Genomic DNA, 25,438 nt, shown 5'->3' with positions numbered 1-25,438 from the left:
TATATATATAAAAGATATATGAATTATATTATATATAATATATATGAATGTATATTATATATAATATATATGAATGTATATTTTATATATATACATAAATGTACATTTAATATATATATGTTTTCCAGTGAACACGCAGACCACCCATCAAATTAAAATGTTACATGGGAAAATCAGATTACAAAGTTGCATACAAGTATGTAAATACAAAAATAAAGGAGAATGGAAAAGGAAAGAAGACAAGAGATGCACCAACAAATCCACCCATTCAAATAGTCCAGGAAGAAACCAGGTCAAATCGCCAATCACTGGAGATCATTAGTCTAACAGAATTGTTAGGACAGGAACAAGACTGTTATTTCCTTATTTTCTATGAGGAAATGTATTAACTAAAATCCATGGTATCCTATATCCCCAGTATCTGTTATGTAATATAAATTCTCACATTACAGATAAACTGATAGTAGTTGCTGCCTCCAAGTTGCCCATAGCAGAGAAGGAAGTAGACAGAATATCTGGTCAGAGTCCAATGACTTAATTTCCTTGTGTCAGACTTAGTATCAAGATTTTTTTTGTTTTGTTTTTTCAGATGGAGTCTCGCTCCGTTGCCCAGGCTGGAGTACAGTGGCATGATCTTGGCTCACTGCAACTTCTGCCTCCCAGGTTCAAGCAATTCTCCTGTCTCAGCCTCCCAAGTAGCTGGGACTATAGGCGCCTGCCACCACGCCTGGTTGATTGTATTTTTAGTAGAGACGGAGTTTCACCTTCTTGGTCAAGCTGGTCTCGAACTCCTGACCTCAGGTGATCCACCTGCCTCGGCCTCCCAAAGTATTGGGATTACAGGCGTGAGCCACCACCGCACCCGGCCCTTTTCAAGATTTTTTAAAGAGATGAATAGAGTAACTCTTTCTGGAAGTTGAGCAAATGGCTCTATGCTATCCCTGCTTGCTTGCTATACTAGCCTATGTTCAGAATTTGGTTTTCAGAATTGTCTTCTATTGTTTTTCCAAAAGGATGAGCTCTTCTCTTAGGTTGGCTTTAAGTGACAAGGGCTCGCTGTCACCCAGCCTGGACTGAACTCTTGGGCTCAAGTGACCCTATCGCCTCAGCTTCCCAAGTAGCTGGGACTGTAAATGCGCATCATCGCAACCTGATTTCCTGGCTACTTTTAAATAAAACTGGAACCGATTCAGCCTCCTCTCCCTCACAACATTCCTAACGAGGCAGTCTTCCAGCTTCTGCCTGACCTGGGGGATTGAGTGTAGGTTGCTAATCTCAGTGGTTCCAATGTCTGGCCCCAAGCCAGTCTCAGAGCCTTAATAATGGGTATTGAGCTCAGTGTGTCTCTTGGGGCAACACACAATCAAGTCACTCTTCCTCCACCTGGCAATATTTGAAGTGCCGACGAGTTTTCTTCTGTATAGGATAAAGAGCCCTAACATTCCTCCACCACAAGATCTTTTTGGAGGATGGCTCTCCAGTTCATCTCTATTCCTCAGACTGGGTATCCAAAATTGAATGTAATGCCAAGAGTGCGGAGCAGTAAGCCTCTGGTAGCTTTTTGGGCACTGGACAACCATTAACACCTCCTAAAACAGTCTTCTCTCAGTTCTGGTGCATACTGAGTTTAAGATTAACTTATTTACATTGATCTTTATTAACTTTTTCCTCTAGTTTAGGACACATCATTTCAGCCGATTTAGGTTAGAGATGAAAACTTATTTTACCAAATAAACATACTTGTTAATTCTCCCAGTTTTGTGTCATCTGCAAATCTGATAAACAAAAGCTTCCATTTTCATCTATGCCGAAAAATATGTAGGATGAGAATGGGCTAAATAACACTAGTGCTCTCCTGGCAGGTAGGTAATTAACTCAATCTTTGGCTACAGTTGCTTCAATCAGCTATAAATCCATGCAACAAGGAAGTCGGGCGCAGTGGCAGAAGCTGGAAGACTGCCTAGTTGCCAAGTATCTGATGTGCTCTTGCTATTGGAAATACAACAAGGAATGACACAGACAATGTTCTTGTCCAATGGCACTTGCTTACATTGTAAACAAGTAAAAAAAGAAAACAAGATTAGGCTGGGCGTGGTGGCTCATGTCTGTAATCCCAGAACTTTGGGAGGCTGAGATGGGCGGATCACTTGAGGTCAGGAGTTCAAGACCAGCCCGGCCAACATGGCAAAACTCCATCCCGTCTAAAAATACAAAAATTAGCCAGGCATGGCGGCAGGCGCCTGTAATCCCAGCTACTTGGGAGGCTGAGGCTGGAGAATCGCTTGAACCTGAGAGGCGGAGGTTGCAGTGAGCCAAGATTGTGCTACTGCACTCTAGTCTGGGTGACAGAGCAAGCCTCAACAACAAAATCCATGCAACAAGGAATAGACTGTCAGCGGCCCTGATGAAATCAATATACTCAATTAGCATTTCCCTGCTGTATAAGCCTCTTCAAAAGATGAAATGAGCTTGGGCACAACTTCAGCTCAATCAGCCTGATGGTCACATCAGGGTTTGGTTCTTTTTTTTTTTTTTTTTTTAAGTATTTACTGTAGTTCCAAACTTCATCACTTATACTAGCCAAAAATAACCGAAATAAAAGGTATCTGACCATTGACTCAATCACTGAGTCCAGGTTATTTTGCTAGACCTAGATCAAATTCACTTTTAGAAGACAGGACCAGAAATTTCTTGCTACTTCACAAGCAAATGAACACGTGAAAAGGACTAAACTTGAGGCAGCTGGAAAATATGCCTTGAAAGAACAGAGATCAAGTATGAACTACATTTACTATGCAAGAGCAGAGTAAACTTCAACGCTCTTTGTTTTTGCATTGTTGAGAAATGTGAGACTGAGAAACGGGAAAGCACCATGGGAAGAAGAAAGTGCTGTACTAATTTAAGGTAACAATTCTCGAGGTAAAATAAGGCATTATAGTAACACAATTTTCATGCCTCAGCAATTAACAATGATTTTCGTTTAATTCTCTTCCAGCTCTACAGACATAATTCTGCTTTCACCTTCATCACGCTTTCATATGGTTTTAACAGGGGATACACCTCCTCTTCTAAGAATCTCTGCACCTGCCAGAGGAAAGCAAATACAAGACAAAAGAAAATGTTAAGATATTAGCAGATAATACCTTTTCCAATGTCAGGGGATACCACTGAAACCTAATTTGATGAAGCTTTTACTCCAACACTGAGCTTGTTTTCCTCAACTGCCTATCAGGAATTTCTGCCTAGACACAGGTGATTCAACCACCATGCCCACATGCTCACCAACCTTTCCCGCAAACTGGCCCAGCCTGTGTTCTCTCAGGTGGTTTCACCATTTCCATCCAACCTAAAAATCACCACAGCTTCTTTCCTCCTGCTTCCCAGCCCTCTTCAAGTAGCTACCAAGAGCTTAACCTCCTCTCCCTCCCCGGTCTGTGTCTCTCACCACTGCCTTCACTCAAGCTCTCATCATCTACTGCTTGGCCCATTGCAGTAGCCTCCTTATTGGTCTCCTACCTCCAGTTTTAGTCTTTTAGCCCTCAGTCCTTGCACGTACTGCTTGGTATCATAATGACCTATTTACAAGTATTCACCGCTAAGTTTTGAGCTCTCTGAAGATGAGGATTATCTATTCATCTTTGTATTTTTTTTGAGACAGGATCTCATTTTGTCACCCAAGCCAGAGGGCAGGGGAATGAATATGGCTCACTGCAGCCTTGACCTCCTAGGCTCAAGCTATCCTCCCACCTCAGCCCCGAGTAGCTGAGACTACAGGCGCACGCCACCACACCTGGCTAATTTTTGTATTTTTTTGTAGAGACAAGGTTTCACCATGTTGCCCAGGATGTTCTTGAACTCCTGAGCTCAAGCAATCCTCCTGCCTCGGCCTCCCAAAATGCTAGGATTACTGGTGTGAGCCACTGCGCCCAGCCTATCTATTCATTTTAAAATCCCCAGAATTAAATACAGTACCTGAACACATACTGAGCACCTAGTATATACTCAGGCATTTCAATCATTACAACACTGAGATATTTACTTTTACCTTCTCAGCCAGTAAATGCCAGAGGTTACGATTTAACCCAGATCCACCTGACAATAAAACCTAATTCTTTGTCCATTATACCACATTCTCAAGACCAAAAGATAATTCCAAAAAATCTACACAAAGAAATAAAGGCAGCTCAAAATAGCGGCATCTTGGTCAGTTGTGGGGGCTCATGCCTATAATCCCAGCACCACTGCACTCCAGCCTGGATGAGAGACTCTGTCTCAAAAAAACAAAACAAAACAGAAACAAAACCGAAATATCTAAGTTTTAGCCAGCAACCTGCTCTGATTTTCTTCTAACTAGGCCCATTCCCACCATACCTCCTATAAAGCAAAAACATCAAAGAGAGTACCCCAGGTTCTGCAGCCCAGCAGAAAAGAGGCTTCTTGGAAGCATTCTGATGTTTGCTTACCTGCTGGGAGGCACGACCAGTGAAAGAAGAAGGATCCAGTAAATGATCCAACTGGGAGTGAATGGGACTGAAGTAGGCATCAGCCTGGATACGCTCTATGAGGTCATTGTCACCCCCTTCCTGCTTAACCACAGAAGCTGCCTGCTGAGAAAGCACTCTGATTTTCTCATGGCAATCCTGGGAAGACAGTGAAGTATTGTCAGTTCCCTACTAACAGGGCGTTTGAACACTTTTAAAAAGTCATCAGATACTTCCCATCCATGCAGTCTACACAGCTCTACACAAAACCCCTCTAGGCTGAGGTGGTTCCTGTGTCTTTCTGTACCAGGGTCTTCTCAACTCTCTGCCCACATCTTAGGACAAGCCTGAAATGGATGCCCACCTTGCTCTAGCCCTCTTCTGTAAAGCCTCATGAATCATTTGCTCGTTTCCTGCTCATTTCCTACAGAATGTCAGACCTCATTACTTCACTAGGAATGGACTTTTCCTACAAGTGATTAAGTAATTCACTTTAACAAATTCAGTTCACCAAAATCACCCTCCATAGATGGCAGATTATGGCCACTGCTCTGTACCATTACTGTGACTGAAGGTAATGACATAAACACCTTCATCTGCTCTCCTTCACGGAGAAGAGAGCAGGACCAAATGTGCACTCTCAACTTATCCAGGAACATGAGGGGTTACAAACCTGGCGGCTACCTCCAGCTTTGACCATGGCCATGATGATGTTCTCTGTGGCCATGAAAGGCAGCTCTTGCCGAATGCGCCGTTCAATTACCTATAGGAAAAGATACGGTGAATGACCAAGAAAGGTGCCTCAAGGTTAAAGTCATAAACACAGCAGGATGTCAAACAAAATGCACAGCACAGACACTAAGTACCACATTATGGAGAGAGTAACAGGTTGTTTTATTCTATATGATGTTTTTTCAGTTTTCTTACTAACTCAGACTTCGGATTTTTTTTTTCTTTTTTTTTTGAGACAGAGTCTCACTCTGTCGCCCAGGCTGGAGTGCAGTGGCGTGATCTCAGCTCACTGCAAGCTCCGTCTCCTGGGCTCACACCATTCTCCTGCCTCAGCCTCCCGAGTAGCTGGGACTACAGGCGCCCGCCACCACGTCCGGATAATTTTTGTATTTTTAGTAGAGACAGGGTTTCACTGTGTTAGCCAGGATGGTCTTGATCTCCTGGCCTCGTGATCCCAAAGTGCTGGGATTACAGGCGTAAGCCACCGCGCCCTGTCAGACTTTTGATTTTTAAAAAGGAAATATTAACTTAAAAAAAGTTGCCACATAGGAAGAGTTTTTTTTTTTTTTTTTGAGATGGAGTTTCGTTCTTGTTGCCCAGGCTGGAGTACAATGACACGATCTCGGCTCACCGCAACTTCCACCTCCTGGGTTCAAGCAATTTTCCTGCCTCAGTCTCCCGAGTAGCTCGGATTACAGGCACCCGCCAACACGCCCAGCTAATTTTTGTATTTTTAGTAGAGACAGGGTTTTACCATGTTGGCCAGGCTAGTCTTGAACTCCTGACCTCAGGTGATCCGCCCGCCTCGGCCTCCCAAAGTGCTGGAATTACAGGCGTGAGCCACCACACCTGGCCTGAAAGAATTCTTAAAACCCCTATTTGTTACATATCAGTGCTCAGCCTCAAGAGCTAAGTATAGGAGAAAAATGAACCCATCTGCCTCAAGTACTTAAAAACAGGCAAATGGAGACATCTACTCTGCCTAGTCACACCAGAGCTGATGATTCATGCTGCTAGATAGTTTAAGGCAATTTAAAATACTTCTTTTTCTGTTTCTATAAATGTGTCTATGAATTCCACAGAGCTAGTTCCCTAGAGCTTATGAACTGAAGGATGAGCTCGGGTGGGAAGAATGCCTATCGGATCAGAATACAGCTCCCTCAACACACCCCAGAGCACCCTCCCTCCCACATTCTAACCCCTCCCTAATACTTTACTTTTTAATTGAGGCTTCTTACTTTGGGGTACACGACCAATCCTTCAGAAATGTTCTGCAGCGTATTCAATATAGTATCTGCGGTAAGAAATGCCTCGGCCAAACAGATCCGTCTAGAAAACAAATAGCCATTCAGTATGTCTTTAAACAAATAATTTCAGTGAAATGCAGAGTGTGTCCCAACAAGTTGCCCTACTGACTGTACTCTCTGGATAATTTCCTTCAATCTTATGATTACCCCAATAACCTCATGACCCTCAAATCTGTCACCTCTAGGCCAGACCACTTGCTCAAGTGCCAGACCTCATACCTACTGAGACGTCCACCTGGTTGATCTATAGGTACCTCAATCCCCAAACTGAACTCAGCCACTTTCTCATTCCTCCTACTCACCATTACATACCTGCCATTCCTCCCTTGTAGCTCCTGCCTCAATAAATGGCAGTAGTGCCCCACTCACCAAGCTCTTTATACTCACTCCGGTCAACCACCAGGGCTGGGCTGGCCAGTCTGCCTTCGGCTCTGGATCTATATCCTTCCTCTCCATTTACATGGCCACTGCACCAATGTGGCCTCAGACTTTTAAAGTAGCCCCTAACTTGTTCTGACATGATCCCTGTCTCCTTACAGCCAACTCTCCAAACTGTTGCTAGGGTCTTTTAGCAGGCAAATCAGCAGACCTACAGGGTCACACCTTGCTAAAAAGTATTCAATGGCTGACTTCTGAATGAGTTCACATGACTTATTTCCAGAGATAAATCGTGGATTATGCACAGATCCCAGAAAGCTAGGTTTAACTATACATCCGTATCCACTCAAGAAATTCCAGCAAAATGCAAGCAGGCGAGAGTAATGCCAATCTGCTTTAAGTGAGTATATACATAAAACAGAAAATGATGCGCATGTTGGCACCTCATCAGTAGTTACAAATTATTTCTGACTCATCTCATAACTAATCAAGATGTCATTGTGCCTAGACACCACAACTGACATCTATCTGCCTTCAGAAAAGACCCAGAAGACCTTTCATAAACTGGCTATCTGTGACCATGTCCTGCCCCACCTCCTGGCACATGTTGACTTCATTCCCCAGGGCTACTCAAGTAGTAGTAACTCCCTCAAGTGTGTTTTCTCCTGCTTTGTGCCTTTATAATGCTCCCGATCTTGTCTTTAAAATATGCATGTATTTCTTAAGTCTTAAGGCATCACCTCTACTGTGAAGCTTTCTGACTCCTCAAACACTATTCCTTCCTCTTTGCTCCACAGTACCCAGTACACACTCCAATTGTAACACTTATCACACTGTCCTTTTTATGTTTTTGCCTCCCTGCTAGACTCTGGGATCCTTGGGGATAAGGAGACTGTAGAGATGCTCAAATATGTCCTTTTACTTCTAGGTCTCTCCTTGAGACCTCCACTCAACTTGGTGTATGTGATGTCCCTGTGCCACTGACCGGTTGGCACTATCATCCAGTGTGCGTTCAAACCACTGGACAGATGCTGTCTGTAGCGGGTCCACGACGAGGGTCATAAGGTGGCGGGCAAGACTGCAGCAACGTTCTGAACGCATGGGATTCCGCTTATATGGCATCGCACTTGAGCCTGCCCATGTAAAAAAAGGACAAGATGCAAAGGCAGAGAGACTTCAGAGGATAGTGAGTAGGCAAGCATGCTGAATGAGCTCTCAGCCCCCATCCACAGCCTTCCAGCAGCTCTGTGTACTCACAGGTCTCTACACAGCACTCACCAATCTGCTGTTTTTCAAAGGGTTCCTCCATCTCCTTGAGGTTTGCCAGGAGGCGTATGTCGGTGCAAATCTGGGGGAGGTAGGGGAATAAGCATCACCCCACACTGTCAGTGTGCAGGAGAGTCTGGGAGCTGTGACTGGCTGATGAAGGAGATGAGCTCTTAGGTGTGCTGTGGCTGAGCTGAAGACCAGCGCATCCTCCCAAAGAGCTCCTGCAGAGTATCTTACTCAGACTCCTCTCTGTTCCCGAAGGACTGGGATGACAAATTCAAGGAGCATGAAAACGCTTTTGTGAAACACTGCTTAAGGCATCATGGAAAGAAAATCACAAGACTAATTCAGGATGGGTGCGGTGGCTCACACCTGTAATCCCAGCACTTTGGGAGGCTGAGGTGGGTGGATCACCTGAGGTCAGGAGTTCGAGACCAGCCTGGCCAACATGGTGAAACCCTGCCTCTACTAAAATTAGCCAGACATTGTGGTGCATGCCTGTAATCCCAGCTACTTGGGAGGCTCGCTTGAACCCAGGAGGCGGAGGTTGCAGTGAGCCGAGATCGTACCATTGCACTCCAGCCTGGGCAACAAGAGCGAAACTCCATCTCGAAAAAAAAAAAGATTAATTTAATACACCACTGAACAAGATGGATGTTTTGCAGTGCTTGGGATAACTTTAAAGAAAATGCCAAAACGAGTCTTCCCCTTAAGGGTTTCATTTACAGACCACAAATTATTAAAACTAATGTAAAATATTGCTTGAGAGAGATGGTTAAGTAAAAGTCTGAGGTTAATTCAGTCTGTCTGTGGTGCCCAAAGCTCCTGTCCCCACCCCACATGCTGCCACCACTCACCTTGTGCACTGATGCCCCCAAGCTAGCCAGCACAGACAGTATTTCAATATCCACTTTTCGTGTATATGTCTGCCCTGTGATGATGAAAGCTCTAGGAATAAGTACAAGAGAGACTTAGGTTAAAATATTTTAAAGCCATTGCAGTGGTGCATGACTGTAGTCCCAGCTACTTAGAAGGCTAAGGGAGGAGGACTGCTTTAACTCAGGAGGTTGAGGCCAGCCTAAGCATCATTGGGAGACTCTTATAAAATAATAATAATTCAAAACATGACTCTGTCAAACAAGGAAAAACACATCCTAAAGAAAAGCTTGGTCTTATTGGTATGCTAAGTTATACTCAACCAGTGGACCTGAGTGGTAACTTGCTCCTGGAATAAACTATTCTTCCACCCTTTTCACTAATACTCAGGACAATGGCCTGACTCAAGAAGGATACACGGTGCAACGTGCCCATGTCTGGCCCCAGCCCAATAGAAATGCCTGGGAGAAGGAGCCATGGTGGAACCTGGTGGACCTCAATGGAAATGGTCAGATTTAGCCTAACCTGTTGGGGGCCCTAAGTAAAGAAACAAAAATGGTAACAACATGGATAAAGGTATTCTAAAGAAACCAGAAGTAAATCATTTTCTTTTTTCCTATAGATTATACAAAAAGAGAATGCAGGTCAGGCATGGTGGCTCATGCCTATAATCCTAGCACTTTGAGGCTGAGGCAGGTGGATCGCTTGATCTCAGGAGTTGGAGACCAGCCTGGGCAACATGGTCTCTACAAAACAATACAAAAATTATACAAAAACAATACAAAAATTAGCCAGGCATGCCTGTAGTCATAGGGGGCTTAGGTGGAAGGACTGCTTGAAACTGGGAGGCGGAGGCTGCCGTGAGCCGAGATCACACCGCTGCACTCCAGCCTGGGTGACAGAGTAAGACCCTGTCTCAAAAACAATAATAAAATAAAATGAAATCCAGAAAATATGTCAGCAAGACGATTAGGCGAAAAAAAAAAAAAAAAGAATCCAGATAGTTAGAAAGTAAAACCCAGGATAGAGACAGGAAAAAAAAAATGGGTAGAAGAACAAAGGAAGAAAACGGCAAAAATTGTAAGGTCAAATCTGCAGGTATACTGAATATAGGACTTCCATCAACTTAACAGGGAGGCCAACACATTCCCATTTACCTACCTCTTAAATCCTGCCTTTTCTGTCACCATCTTGTCAAGCTGCTCTACCTTGGAAAGAAAAGACACATCCTTATAATAATCCATGTGTCCAGTGTGAGAATGCCTCAACCTGTCATCCTACTCAGGTCTTGCTCCCTAACCCCCACAACTTCCTTCTAGTCGAAAGACCCCACCCATCACACAGTCAATCTCTCCTATCATCCTCAAAGGCAGCCTTGTCTCTTAGGCTCCACCATTGAGTTTCTGTGTCCTGCAGGTCACTTTCAGAATACCTTATGGTCATCTCCCTCAAAGAGCTGCAGGAAACTGGCCTGAGTGCCAGTGGTGCCCTTTACTCCCCGGAAGCGCAGGTCATCTCGGACACGCTTCAAGTTCTGGAGATCCATGCAAAGATCCTGAATCCAAAGACAGCAACGTTTCCCAACTGTGGTCAGCTGTGCAGGCCTGAAAACCCAAAGAGAACACACGAAAGTCTCAGACCGAGACCTTAAATCATCAAGGTTTCATTGCTTCTTTTAATAACCACCATTACCCCTTGGAGGGAGAACAATTTAAGTAAGAGAGGGAGTAACTGGTAAAGATAAAACAAGAGCTAAAATGTTTAACCAAATAATCGTTACGGAGATTCAATGTCATTTACAAATAGTCAAGGAGTATGAAACTAAAAGGCGATTGGCATAGTACTTTCTTCATCAAGAGGCAATTTTTAAATTATTATTATTTCTAGACTGGGTCTTGCTCTGTTGCCCAAGCTGAAGTGCAGTGGCATGAACATAGCTGACTGTAGCCTCGACCTCTGGAGCTCAAGTGATCCTTCTGCCTCAGCCTTCCATGTAGCTGGGACCACAGGCACGCAATACCATGCCTGGCTAATTTTTAAATTTTTTGTAGTGACAGGGTCTCACTTTGTTGCTCAGGCTGGTCTCAAACTCTATGTCTCAAGCGATCCACCTACTTCAGCCTCCCAAAGTGTTGGGATTACAGGCATGAACCACTGTGATGCACGGCAAGAGACAATTTATTATAAGGGCAGGGACAATGTCCCTTTTGTTCATGGCTATATCCACAGACATTGGTAAGAAATACATTAGATACTCGTGTAATATTTGCCAAGTATCTGATGTACTCTTACTATTGGAAATACAACAAGGAATAACACAGACAGGGTCCTTGTCCAGTGGCACTGCTTACATTGTAAACAAGTAAAAAAAGAAAACAAAACAAGATTAGGCCAGGCGCGGTGGCTCATGCCTATAATCCCAGCACTTTGGGAGGCTGAGACGGGTGGATCACTTGAGGTCAGGAGTTCGAGACCAGCGTGGCCAGAGACAGGTAAAACCCTGTCTCTACTAAAAATACAAAAAATTAACTGGACATGGTGGCGGGTGTTTGTAATCCCAGCTACTTGGGAGGCTGAGGCAGGAGAATCACTCGAACCTGAGAGGCAGAGGTTGCAATGAGCCGAGACTGTGACACCGCACTGGGCGACACAGCCAGACTCTGTCTCAAAAAAACAAATGAAAAAAAAGAAACAAGATTAATTATTGAGATTTTAAGTGCTAAAAGAATAAAAGAATGATGAAGGTAATGGTGATGGCTGCTCTAGATTGGAAGTAGAGGAAAGCCTTTGTGAGGAGTCAAGATCCAGTGAGGAATAGTCATGCTATGGAGAACAGCTACACAACACACATAACCAGAGGACTCAAACACAGCAGCTAATGGCTTTGTTTCCAGCATTAAGCCTAAATCAAAGTAGGGTGCCATGGCTCATGCCTGTAATTCCAGCACTTTGGGAGGCCAAGGAGGGCGGATCACCTGAGATCGGGAGTTTGAGACCAGCCTGACCAACACAGAGAAACCCCGTCTCTACTAAAAATACAAAATTAGCCAGGCGTGGTGGTGCATGCCTGTAATCCTAGCTACTCGGGAAGCTGAGGCAGGAGAATCACTTGAACCCAGGAGGCGGAGGCTGCGGTGAGCCAAGATTGCGCCATTGCACTCCAGCCTGGATGACAAAAGCGAAACTCCATGTCAAAAAAAAAAAAAAAAAAGCCCAAATCAAGCCACTGAAGGTCTGTTTCTGAACATAAAACATAATTACGAGGCCAGGTGCGGTGTCTCACGCTTGTAATCCCAGCACTTTGGGAGGCCGAGGCAGGTGGATCACTTGAGGCCAGGAGTTTGAGACCAGCCTGGCCAACATGGTAAAACCCTGTTTCTACAAAAAATACAAAAACTGGCCAAGTGTGGTGGTGCACACCTGTAATCCCAGGTACTTGGGAGGCTGAGGTGGGAGAATCGCTTGAATCCGGGAAGCTGAGGCTGCAGTGAGCTGAGATCACACCACTGTACCCCAATCTAGGTGACAGAGTGAGACTCTGTCTCAAAACAAAACAAAAAAACAAAATATATAATTATGAATAAGTTGCCCTAATGTCCAATTTCTTTCTTTTTTGAGACAGGGTCTCACTCTGTCACCCCAGGCTGGCACGCGCTGGTATAATCACAGCTCTTTGTAGCCTCAATCTCCTGGGCTCAAGCCAACCTCCTGCCTCAGCCTCCTGAGTAGCTGGAACTACAGGCACAAGCCACCACACCTGGCTTTTTTTTTTTTAAAAGCCATGGTCTCCCTATGTTGCCCAGGCTGGTCTCGAACTCCATGCCTCAAGCTATCGTCCTGCCTTGGCCCTGCAAAGTGCCGAGATTACAGCCATAAGTCACTATGACCAGCCTAATTTCTTTCTTCTTTTTTTTTTTGGAGACGGAATTTCACTCTGTCGCCCAGGCTGGAGTGCAGCGGTGCGATCTTGGCTCACTGCAACCTCTGCCTCCAGGGTTCAAGTGATTCTCCTGCCTCAGCCTCCTGAGTAGCTGGGATTACAGGCATCTGCCACCACACCCAGCTATTTGTGTATTTTTAGCACACACGGAGTTTCACCATGTTGGCCAAGCTGGTCTTGATTTCCTGACCTCGTGATCCACCTGCCTCGGCCTCCCAAAGTGCTGGGATTACAGGCGCGATCCACTGCGCCCGGCTGCCCAGCCTAACTGCCCAGCCTTATTTCTTTCTTTCTTTTTTTTTTTTTGAGGTGGAGTTTCGCTCTGTCACCTAGGCTGGAGTGCAATGGTGCAATCTTGGCTCACTACAACCTCCGCCTCCCAGGTTCAAACAATTCTCCTGCCTCAGCCTCCCGAGTAGCTGGGACTATAGGCATGCGCCACTGCATCCAGCTAATTTTTTTTTTTTTTTTTTGTATTTTTAGTAGAGACAGGGTTTCACCATGTGAGCCAGGCTGGTCTTGAACCCCTGACCTCAGGTGATCCACCCGCCTTGGCCTCCCAAAGTGCTGGGATTACAGGCATGAGCCACTGCACCTGGACCCAGCCTAATTTCTAATAGATAACCTAACCTATTCCAAATGGAATTTCTTTCCTCTTAGGCTAATGACACTGACAGCTAGGAACATCAAGGCATAACACTAGGAATGTCCATAGGAGGCACATCACAAGCTACAGTATATCCCTAAAATTAATCTTACTGTTTTCCTTGTTAACTGCTAACAGATTATTGGTATAAGCAAAGAAAGAAGTAAATTAGCATGGACTTGTTCATGGCAGCATTATTCATAGTAGCCAAAAAGTAGAAATTACCCAAATGTCCATCAGTTGTTGACAATTGGGTAAATGAAACATGGTACAACCAATGGAACGTTTTTCAGTCATAAAAAGAACCGAAGTTCTGATTCAACATGGATATTGAAAACAGCAAAAGAAGCCAGACACAAAAGGTCACATATTGTATGCGATTCTGTTTATATGAAATGTCTAGGCCGGGCGCGGTGGCTCACGCCTGTAATCCCAGCACTTTGGGAGGCCGAGGTGGGCGGATCACGAGGTCAGGAGATTGAGACCATCCTGGCTAACACGGTGAAACCCCATCTCTACTAAAAATACAAAAAATTAGCTGGGCGTGGTGGCGGGCACCTGTAGTCCCAGCTACTCGGGAGGCTGAGGCAGGAGAATGGTGTGAGCCTGGGAGGCGGAGCTTGCAGATCACACCACTGCACTCCAGCCTGGGTGACAGAGCAAGACTCCGTCTCAAAAAAAAAAAAAAAAAAAAAAAAAAAAAAAAAAAAAAAAAAAAAAGGTCTAGAATAGGCAAATGCATACATACAAAAAATAGATTAGTGGTTGCCGGGGGTGGGGAAGGGAGGCATAGGAGTGACTGTCAGTAGGCACGAGGTTTCTTTTTGGGATGATGAAAATACTGTGAAATTATATAGTGGTAATGATTGCTTAATTCTGTGAGCATAGTAAAAACCACTGAATTGTACACTTTAAAAGGGTGAATTTTGTTATGTAAATTATATCTCAATAAAATTTTTTTAATTGCATGAACTGACACACTAAGAGGATGCCTACACATCAACACCGTTTTCTGAGTTCCTAATGGCTAGGAACCCTGGCAGCCAATCTCTTCCATTATGCTAGCTCCAGAGGAACATTAGAATGCTTCTGTATTCGCTGAGCACTCTCCCGGAGGTAGGAAAGGAAAAGGAGCTGTAACACAGAGGAAGGTGGGTGTGGAGGGAAGCCACTTGCACCGAGCACTGATTCGAGCACTGATTCCTTCGTATGAACAAGTACTTCAGGCTACTGCTACCGATAAGTATAGGCCCTGCCTTTAAGAAATATGAAGTTCAACAGGCTTTAATAAATTATCATATCCTTGATGCCACAGCAATACACCATCAAAACAGAAGGCAGATGCTAATATACCACTACTCAAACAACATCACTCAAAACCTGTCACTAGCACTCCAAAATTACACCATCGGCCTTTTAAAAGGACTTTATTCAGTCATCACAAAAATACTTGCATACTTTAAATATAAAAATACAAAAAGTATGGCTGGGGGCAGTGGCTCACGCCTGTAATCCCAACACTTTGGGAGGCAGGGGTGGGCAGATCACTTGAGGTCAGGAGTTTGAGACCAGCCTGGCTAACATGGCGAAACCCTATCTCTCCAAACAATAAAAAAATTAGCCGGGCATGGTGGTAGGCGCCTGTAGTCCCAGCTACTAGGAAGGCTGAGGCGGGAGAATCATTTGAACCCAGGACGTAGAGGTTGTAGTGAGCGTGAGCCAAAATCACACCACTGCACTCCAGCCTGGGCAACAGAGCAAGACTCCCTCTCCAAAAACAAAAAACTCAAAAAGTAGAAAGAAATTTAATTTTCCTATTATCTCATAAACCAGAGTAATCAACATTTACATCATGGCGTACTTTCAACCAATTTTTGTGCAATTTATAAACTGTCTTTGTTACCATAACATAAACCTAAGTGCATTTGCACATTAGATCTTGTAAGCATCATTTAAATGGTTGCATGTTATTCCAACCTATGGATGTATGAATACTATGCCTTACTTATTCTCTTATTATTGAACATTTAGATTTTTTTCTTTTTTTTTTTTTTGAGACGGAGTCTTGCTGTGTCACCCAAACTGGAATGCAGTGGTGCGATCTTGGCTCACTGCAACCTCCGCATCCCGGGTTCAAGTGATTCTCCTGCCTCAGCCTCCTGAGTAGCTGGGATTACAGGCATGCGCTACCAAATCTGGCTAATGTTTGTATTTTTAGTAGAGACAGCGTTTCACCACATTGGCCAGGCTGGTGGTGAACTCCTAACCTCAAGGGATCTGCCCACCTTGACCTCCCAAAATGGTGGGTTTACAGGCGTGAGCCACCACACCCGGCCCATTTAGATTGTTTCTAATGTTTACTATCATAAAGAATATTTTTCAAGGCTCTTGATATGTATTTCCCAATGTTTCCCAAATGAACTGTTAGATTTACTCTCTCAGTGGATATCAGGCTCATTCCTTATAAGCATCCCAAATTACTTATATTTAAATCATGTTTTCAGATTCTTCACCTCAAGGTTACTGTGGAAAACAGAGAACTCAAGAAGCAGCTGAAAGCCATATGCACATAAACAAGAAGTAATCTTATCACTTACTGGAAATGTGTGAAACCTAATGTGGGTAGACTGGCTCGTTCCTTAGCAAAGTCGGCAAGCCGAGAGATCACTCTGGCAAGCTACGAGAAAGATCATGTGATAGAAAGAGGTTGAATTCAGGTTGTGTTCATTACATAATTAGGAACAAAACTTTCAGATAATTTTGTATAAAATTAGACCGCTAACTCATGAAAGGCAGCAGCCATATCCTTCCATCTTTGCACCCTAAAGTGCCTGGAAGAGTTCACAGTAACCAAAATTTGAAAACTGAGTTGACTACCTAAAATGTCATGAACTATTTTAAGACCACGGCAGAAAAACAGAACAAAATCATAATCCTGACCCACATATCCCAGCAACATGCCTTTGGTTGCACTCTCTTCGTTTAAAAGCCTATGCTTGGGCCGGGCGCGGTGGCTCATGCCTGTAATCCCAGCACTTTGTGAGGCCAAGACAGGCGGATCACGAGGTCAGAAGATCCAGATCATCCTGGCTAACACGGTGAAACCCCGTCTCTACTAAAAATACACAAAAAATAGCTGGGCGTAGTGGCGGGTGCCAGTAGTCCCAGCTGTTCGGGAGGCTGAGGCAGGAGAATGGCATGAACCCGGGAGGTGGAGCTTGCAGTGAGCTGAGACTGTGCCACTGCACTCCAGCCTGGGTAATTGAGCGAGACTCCGTCTCAAAAAAAAAAAAAAAAAAAAAAAGGCTATGCTTTAAAAACCATTTAGTCTTTTAAAGAGACAGCTGGGTGCGGTGGCTCACACCTGTAATCCCAACACTTTGAAAGGCCAAGATGGGTGGATCCCTTGAGCTCAGGAGTTTGAGACCAGCCTGGGCAACATGGCAAAAACCATTTCTACAGAAAATTAGCCAGGTGAGGTGGCATGCACCTGTACTCCCACCTACTTGGGAGACTGAGACAGGAGAACTGTCTGAGCCCGGGAGGCGGAGGTTGCAATGAGCCTTGATCACGCCCCTTGACAGAATGAGACTCTGGCTCAAGAAGAAGAAGAAAGGAGGAGGAGGAAGAAAAGAAGAAAGGAGAAGAAGAAACAATTAGTTCTACAGATTAAACATAGGGTTGTCATTCACCTGAAAAAATGATAGTCTATGTAAAAATTTACACTGTGTTGATTTAGTTGTAACTGGTGCCTATCTCCTAACATAGGGAATCTAGGGTTGGTAGGAAACATCTGCCAACTCCTTACCTTTGGCAAAAGCAGGTCAAGTGCATTTCTAAGAATAATCAAGTCCTACGAAAGAAAATGCAATGATCTTATATTTAGCAGCTTTGCTCAAACAATATTATTACGTAACACTTTTTGGCCAGAAAGGCTGGGTTGCTCAGCTACCAGCCTATATCACCACTACCAACCCACTAAGCATGCCAGAAAATACTAACACAAGTTGTTCTTTCCTGATTACTGTTTGAAAAGCACACCAGCTTAACAGTACTACTGGGATCTGTAAGGAACAAAACCTTTATACTTATAAAGCCCAAGGTACATGGTATCTAAGATGACTGAAGGTTGGGCATGGTGGCGCATGCCTGTATTCTCAGGATTTTGGGAGGCTGAAGCAGGTGGACTGCTTAGGCCAGGAGTTCAACATCAGTCTGTGCAACACAGCAAGACTGTCTCTCCAATATTAAAAAAATTCTCAATTAAGAAAAAATGACTGGAAAATGTGCAAGACAACAAGGTTTCTATTTTCCCAGAGAGGAGGGCTTGAGCTTCTGAGAAGCTTCCATATGGCACATTCCATTACTTTCCTCCCGTTTTCTTTTTTTTTCTTTTTAAGATGGGAGTCTCGCTCTGTCGCCCAGGCTGGAGTGCAGTGGCGCGATCTCAGCTCACTGCGAGCTCCACCTCCCGGGTTCACGCCATTCTCCTGCCTCAGCCTCCCGAGTAGCTGGGACTACAGGCACCCGCCACCACGCCCAGCTAATTTTTTGTATTTTTAGTAGAGACGGGGTTTCACCTGTGTTAGCCAGGATGGTCTCAATCACCTGACCTTGTGATCCGCCCACCTCGGCCTCCCAAAGTGCTGGGATTACAGGTGTGAGCCACCGTGCCCAGCCTCCCCCATTTTTCTTGCCTACAGTTGCTAACAAGGAAAGGAATGACCCAGAATATCAAGGTTTAGGAAACATAAAGCTGCTCGTGAGGAAGGTAATCTCGAGATGTACATATTTCAGTTAGCTCCAACACATGTCGATATTAAACGGTAATTGTTGAGCCCATCCACACAACTGGGTACTTTTTTAAAGGATTTTGCAAGTAAGAAGACTGTTCTTCTCCCACTATCTGACTCGCCAGTTACACAAAGATGCCTTTAATTATGTTTCATTTAAGACTAAAGAAAGCATTTGGAGGCCGGGGGCAGTGGCTCACACCTGTAATCCCAGCACTTTGGGAGGCCGAGGTGGGTGGATCACGAGGTCAGGAGATCGAGACCATCCTGGCTAACACAGTGAAACCCCGTCTCTACTAAAAATACAAAAAATTAGCCGGGTGTGGTGGCGGGCGCCTGTAGTCCTAGCTATTTGGAAGGCTGAGGCAGGAGACTCCAGCCTGGGAGACAGAGCGAGACTCCGTCTCAAAAAAATAAGAAAGCATTTGAGGCAACTTAAAAATTACTGGCTTATTCTCAAATTGGACGTTTATCTGGAATCTAACTTCAACCTCCATGGGTATACTCTGATTAAGAGCACAAGCTAGGCCAGGTACGGTGGCTCACTCCTGTAATCCCAGGACTTTGGGAGGCTAAGGCAGGAGGACTGTTTGAACACAGGAGTTCAAGGCCATTCTGGGCAGCATGGTGAAACACTGTCCCTATAAATATTTTAAAAATTTGCCAGGCGTGGTGGCTAACGCCTGTAATCCCAGCACTTTGGGGGGCTGAGGAGGGTAGATCGTCTGAGGTCAGGAGTTCGAGACCAGGCTGGCCAACATAGTGAAACCCTGTCTCTACTAAAAATAAAAAAAATTAGCTGGGCGTGGCGGCAGGCGCCTATAATCCCAGCTACTAGGGAGGCTGAGGCAGGAGAATCGCTTCAACCCGGGAGGCAGAGGTTGCAGTGAGCCGAGATCGCGCCATTGCACTCCAGCCTGGGCAACAAGAGCAAAACTCTGTCTCCAAAAAAAAAAAAAAATTTTTTTAATTAGCCTGGTGCAGTGGCACATGCCTGTGGTCCCAGCTACTCAGGAGCCCGAGGTGGGAGAATCACTTGAGCCCAGAAGGTCAAGGCTGCAGTGAGCCATGTTCGTGTCACTGCACTCCAGCCTAGGTGACAGAAGCGAGACCCTGTCTCAAAGTATTTTTTTTGAGACAGGGTCTTTGAAGGACTTCAGAGTCCTTCAAAGGTCTTCAAAGGATTTCACAAGTCCTTTGAAGGCCAGGCACAGTGGCTCATGCCTGTAATCTCAGCACTTTGGGAGGCCAAGGTGGGCAGATAACCTGAGGCTAGGAGTTCAAGACCAGCCTGACCAACATGGCAAAACCCCTCTCTACTAAAAATACAAAAATTAGCCAGGCGGCGTGGTGGCAGGCGCCTGGAATCCCAGCTACTGGGGAGGCCGAGACACGGGAATCAATTGAACCTGGGAGGCAGAGGTTGCAGTGAGCCAAGATCACGCCACTGCACTCCCGCCTGGGTGACACAGCAAGACTCCGTCTCAAAGAAAAAAAAAAAATTCCTTTGAAAAATTACCTCAGCCATTAAAATGCTAAGGCCTTGGCTTACATCCAGCAAACCAATGCATAAGCAGGATCTGTAGGTCTTATTTTATAGAGGTCATTTGGTGCTTACAGTTTAGATTGGAAGCACACTAAAAGCTGAAAAAATTCCTCAGCGTTTTCAACCAAGATACCTTTAAAAATAAAGATCTGGCTGGGTGTGGTGGCTCACGCCTGTAATCCCAACACTTTGGGAGGCTGAGGGGGGTGGATCACGAGGTCAGGAGATCGAGACCATCCTGGCTAACACTGTGAAACCCCGTCTCTACTAAAAAAATACAAAAAAATTAGCCGAGTGTGGTGGCGGGCACCTGTAATCCCAGCTACTCGGGAGGCTGAGGCAGGAGAATGGTGTGAACCCAGGAGGCGGAGCTTGCAGTGAGCCGTGCCACTGCACTCCAGTCTGGGAGACAGAGGGAGACTCTGCCTCAAAAAAAAAAAAAAAAAGATCTATAGTGTCACTTCCTCAACTGGACAACATCAAATAAAATTGACAAATAGATTCTAGAGACTGAGTTTTAAGTATAAACAACACAGGCGCCTACAGTATTGTCTCCAACATAGCAAGAAGTAGCACCAAGGTGAATAATGCCTGCAGCTTTTGGACAGCAGTGGCCAAATGTGTGCACGTGAGCCATCACATCATGTCGTAAACGTTTCTCTTCCTCAGCTGCCATCTTGAAGTCGATGTTGTCCAGGTTTGATTTCATCTCCTGGATTTGTTCATCTGTGATAGGCAAACCCAATGTCTGCAGAATAGGCAAAATAAAATAAAATAGTCTCAGTGTCACAGTTATTTGAATGAAGTGACACCAAGGAAAAAAAACTGATTCATGTTAGCAGCACTACCCTATCTCCCAACCCTTAAATTAAAATTTGAGGCAACCAAGTTGAAAGTACACTGGCCAGGGGTAGAGGGGTCGAGGTGGGGTGGGAGAGACCTTCTCAATGAATCATGGTAAAGTATACTATAACAAAGCTCCAACAGACCAGCCTGGGCAACAACGGTGAAACCCTGTCTCTACTAAAATACAAAAAATTAGCCAGGCATGGTGGCGTGCACCTGTAGTCCTAGCTACTCAGGAGGCTGAGGTTGGAGAATCGCTTGAACCCAGGAGGCAGAGCTTGCAGTGAGCCAAGATTGCAGCACTGCACTCCAGCCTGGGCAACGGAGTGAGCCTCTGTCTCCAAAAAAAAAAAAAAAAAAGAAAGCTCCAATAAATAAAACAACAACATAATCCTGCTCTTGACTGTTCCTTCTGCCTGAGACCTCTGCTTGGTTCACTCCCTCACACATTCTGGTCTCTGGAATCAAATGTCTTCTTCTCAAAGAGGTCTTCCCTGACTTCAATGTAAAACACACTCTGTGTCACTCTCTATCCCTTTAGCCTGGTTTTATTTACAGCACTTATCACCACATGACATTTTTACATATTTATTAACCTGTCATTTCCCTCTAGAATGAATACTTCTTGAGGAGCTTTGTTTTATTTATTGCTTAATCCTTAGTGCTTGGCATGATGGTGGCCATTTTACTTAGATGGATTTACAGAAACCAAATTTAGAAATTCTGTAAGTAGTTTTGCCAGGAAATTATATACAGCAAATGGGTGCAACTGAAAGCAATTCCAGGAGATATTGATGAGAAAATAAACACATTGATGTCTTACATTCATCCATCACTGGAAAAATTAGGCTGCAAAAAATAGCTGGCAGCCCACAGGCAGCTCGGAACTTAGATCCAAGGGCTGAATATAAACAGTGGTGAAACTGATTTAAACCTCACTTGAAACTTGCAAACAGTGACTCCGGGAAGGATCTTGCATCTTAGATCTGTTTTATCCAAGAAAGGAGCTACTAGACAGATATGGCTATTTAAATTTAAATTGATTAATTAAAAAGTATTGGAAAATATTTATAAGTAAAAAGTCAGGCCAGGTATGGTGGCTCACATCTTTGGGAGGCCAAGGTCGGTGGATCGCTTGAGTCCAGAAGTTCTAGACCGCACTGGAAAACACAGTGAGACCCATCTCTACAAAACAACACAAAAATTTGCCGGGCATGGTGGCGTGCACCTCTAGTTCCAGCTTGGGAGGCTGAGGTGGGAGGACAGCTTGAGCCCAGGATGCAGAGGTTGTAATGAGCCAAGAGTGTGCCACTGCACTCCAGCCTAGGCGACAGAGCCAGACCCAGTCTCAAAACCTAAATATATAAATAAAAGTAAAAAGTCAGTTTCTCAGTCACACTAGCTGCATTTCAAGTACTCGGCAGCCACATGTGGCAGAACTGCCTGGAACCTTTACAGTCACAGAAGACATGACACCTCTGGGCTCCTTCCAAAGCAAAGCAGCAGAGGGCAGCACGGCCATACTGCTTCCTCCCCTCAAGCAATTTATCTTTTCAAAATTCATACTTTCCTTACTACAAATTTTCTGCATTCCTCCTAATCTCTTATTCTCCAAGTTTTTTCTTAGCTACTAAGTTATTATGCAATTTATGGTAATTTTGACACCCTAACAGATAATCCAAAGCCAAAATTGTATGCATTTCAGGCCAACAGAAAGAACACAGACTCTACATTCCAATTCCAGCTTGAAGCCATTTACTAGCTTTGGCGACCCTGGCAAAGTCTTGAGTACCACTACCCTCATCTACAGAATAGAATATCAGATGAAATAGAAAGAGTACACACTAGTACATCACAAACCACAACACATAAGGTCTACTACTATCGCTATCTACGCCAAGAGTTTATTAAGTTGATGCTTCATTCTTCCATCTGTAAAACAGGTACAGTCATAGTATTTCATACCTACTCTTCAGGGTTGTTTGGAGGATTAATAAGCAACCATGTGTAAAGGGTTAAGACCCGGATCTCAGAAGGCACTGTCTGAATGTCTGCTGTTATTGTAGTGTATCGCCCAATATTTTGGAGGGCAGTGATAAGGGGAGGGAGGGAATCTAGAATGAAAGCTTCCTGTTTGGAGAGTTCCATGGTACAGGTCCTAGGCCCGAAGTCAAATTGTTTCCATGTTTACTGTGCCGTTTGAGAGGGCATTGCCAACTTGCTCGTTGTGGCACTTTCCTCTGAAACTTGAGGAGAAACATTATCGCTCTCTGGATCACCTTCAGTTTGCTTCAACTCTTCTGGAGCTATTTCTGAAACCGCTGGGCTAAGAAGTTCTCTATGCAGCCCTTAGAAAAGAAATTATAAACCCCGTTTAATAAACCCCTACCCGGAGTCTTCTCCTAAGAGGCAAAGCGGAGGCCAGTGAGGCGGAAACGGTGGCCTAGAAAACAAGCATTCCAGTCCTGTCACTAACTACACAGGCACTGTGGAAAACCAAGGGGCTACGTGCTCAGCTCAGGCTCTGGACTGCACCCAGGTTCAAATCCCAGTTCCGTTCTTAATAGCTGGATGGGCTAGGGCAAACAACAAGCTGTCCGGGCTTTGTTCTCCCCTGCAATGTGGGAAAAACACCATCAAGCCTGCAAGATCTTCATGGATTACACAAGAAAAGATTAGTGAAATAATGAGCACAACAGTACGAAACAAGCGCTCGGTGTCTGTGGTTAGCGGCGTACTCCTGCGGGGATGGCCAAGATGAATTCCCTGAAACTACAGGCTGAATTTCTCCCAGCCTCCTCCGCGTCTCGAACCCTCTCGGACTAAGAACACGTGAGGCAACAGGTGGCGGCTCCCGGATCTCCTGCCCTTGCTTTCCTGGGGCCGCAGCTCCTCAGGACAGAGAACACCCAGCCGAAAATAGCCGGGCCGCAGCTCCGGGGTGGCTAAGCCCAGCCCGGAACAGAGCCCGGCACGTGCTGGGGCGGGCCCGTCCCTCCCGGCCCAGCCCCTCAGCCCGGGATCCGTTACCTGCTCGGCCTCCGCCAGCCACAGCCACAGCTGCCGCCATGTCCGGAATTTATACCTGTCGCTAAACACGAAGCACATCTCCGGGCTGGCATAGCGGGAGGCAAGAGGTGAGCGGTAGCTGTCGGGCGAACCATGATCGCCTCCAGCTGCCATCCCAACCCTGCGACCCCGCCAGGGTGGACTGGACCAGGGAAGAGCGGAAGCGGAAACCTGGAGGCCAGGGCAGGACGGGGCGGGGCGGGACTTCCTTCACGCGGTCCCGCTCTGTGGGTTCCGGGCGCCCTGGGCGCTGCCGGCTGCGGAGAATGCCGGCTGCGGAGAATCTCGGCTGCTTCTGCCTGAGAATTGACTTGGTTCGCTTCTTTGACCAGAAACATGATTGATGCTTCCTACGTTACTTAGCCGCGCTACCCTTTAGTTTTCCTGTCTGAAAAGAGGTACATTAAGACTTCCTTGGCCGGGCGCGGTGGCTCACGCTTGTAATCCCAGCACTGTGGGGGCCCCAGACCGGAGGATCGCTGGAGGCCAACAGATCGAGACCAGCCTGGGCAACACAGGGAGACCCTCCCGTCTCTAAAAAACAAAAAGCAAAAAAAAAAAAGGCCTGCCTTTCGGGTTGTGCGGATTCAGTGTTAGAGCGGTGTCTGGCACACTTGGAAGGCCGTGTGTACGCTTGCTGTTACTCTTATTACTGTCGCCCCACCCACTCCTGCCCGCGGCGCACCGAGCTCGGCTCTAAGGAGAAATGAAGATACCCAAGGGAAATCGGCATTTACTGCGCCCCCAGTGAGCCGGCTGCGGTGGCCTACGCCTGTAATCCCAGCACTTCGGGAGGTCGAGGCAGGCAGATTTCCTGAGCTTAGGAGTTTGAGACCAGCCTGGGCAACACGTGAAACCCTGTCTCTACTAAAATACAAAAAATTAGTCGGGCATGGCGACCTGTACCTGTAGTCTCAGCTACTTGTGAGGCTGAGACAGGAGAATTTCTTGAACCCGGAAGGCGGAGGTTGCAGTGAGCCAAGATCGCGCCACTGCACTCCAGCCTGGGCGACAGAGCGAGACTCCGTCTCCAAAAAATAAAAAAATTAAATAAATAAATAGAAATAGAAACACTCAAATGCCCCCCCCCTTTTTTTTTTTGACAGGGTCTTGCTATATTGCTCAGTCTGGAGTGCCAGTGGGGTGATCACACAGGAAAGGGTTCATCTGGAGCTGTTAAGAGCCAGGTGTCTCAGCTGGGCACGGTGACTCACGCCTATAAGCTCAGCACTTTGGAGGCTGAGCTGGGCAGATCGCTTGAGTCCAGGAGTTGGAGACCAGCCTGAGCAACATGATGAAACACTGTCTCTACAAAAAATACAAAAATTAACTGGGTGTGGTGGTGTGCACCTGTAGTCCCAGCTACTTGGGAGGCTGAGGTGGGAGAATCACTTGAGCCCAGGATGTTGAGGCTGCAGTAAGCCATGATTTTGCCACTACAGCTTAGGCAACAGTGAGACACTGTCTCAAAAACAAAACAAACGAAAAGAGCCGGGTGCCTGCACCCTCTCCACCTGCACTTAACTCCTAGCTCTCTGCCTTTTACGTGAGGAAT

At 45.5% G+C, this 25,438-nt stretch overlaps 1 protein-coding gene across 4 annotated transcripts; it reads right to left on the bottom strand.

Annotated features, from left to right (window-relative positions):
- Positions 1 to 147: 147 nt before the first annotated feature.
- ADSL (adenylosuccinate lyase) lies at positions 148 to 25,190 on the bottom strand. 4 transcript variants are annotated; one of them, XM_055105381.2, is made up of 14 exons: positions 23,845 to 24,057; positions 20,513 to 20,716; positions 17,438 to 17,482; positions 16,227 to 16,306; positions 10,476 to 10,647; positions 10,205 to 10,251; positions 9,025 to 9,115; positions 8,177 to 8,246; positions 7,884 to 8,031; positions 6,452 to 6,542; positions 5,155 to 5,244; positions 4,464 to 4,640; positions 3,016 to 3,084; positions 148 to 2,045 (listed from the first exon to the last, which is right to left on the bottom strand). In XM_055105381.2, the coding sequence occupies exons 1-14, from the start codon at positions 23,995 to 23,997 to the stop codon at positions 1,902 to 1,904; spliced, it is 1,581 nt and encodes a 526-aa protein (XP_054961356.1). In that variant the 5' UTR covers positions 23,998 to 24,057; the 3' UTR covers positions 148 to 1,901. The 4 variants fall into 4 exon arrangements, with proteins under 4 accessions (XP_054961356.1, XP_008973372.1, XP_034804213.1 ...); XM_008975124.5 differs by lacking the exon at positions 148 to 2,045 and having other exon boundaries at positions 2,874 to 3,084; positions 23,845 to 24,080; XM_034948322.3 differs by lacking the exons at positions 148 to 2,045; positions 17,438 to 17,482 and having other exon boundaries at positions 2,874 to 3,084.
- Positions 25,191 to 25,438: the final 248 nt, after the last annotated feature.

The sequence above is a fragment of the Pan paniscus genome, chromosome 23 (genome assembly GCF_029289425.2).
Source record: "Pan paniscus chromosome 23, NHGRI_mPanPan1-v2.0_pri, whole genome shotgun sequence".
Taxonomy (NCBI): domain Eukaryota; kingdom Metazoa; phylum Chordata; class Mammalia; order Primates; family Hominidae; genus Pan; species Pan paniscus.
Note: the sequence above shows the minus strand (reverse complement) of the source record. Positions and strands in the feature narration are given on the sequence as shown.

Bases quoted from the DNA above. Each gene is read 5' to 3' on its own strand.
- ADSL (XM_055105381.2), bottom strand. From the start codon at position 23,997: ATGGCAGCTGGAGGCGATCATGGTTCGCCCGACAGCTACCGCTCACCT. The intron at 8,247-9,024 runs GTGAGTGGTGGC...TACCTCCCCCAG, and splicing joins TGGGGGCATCAGTGCACAAG to ATTTGCACCGACATACGCCT. The intron at 6,543-7,883 runs GTCAGTGGCACA...TTTGTTTTCTAG, and splicing joins CTGGATGATAGTGCCAACCG to ACGGATCTGTTTGGCCGAGG.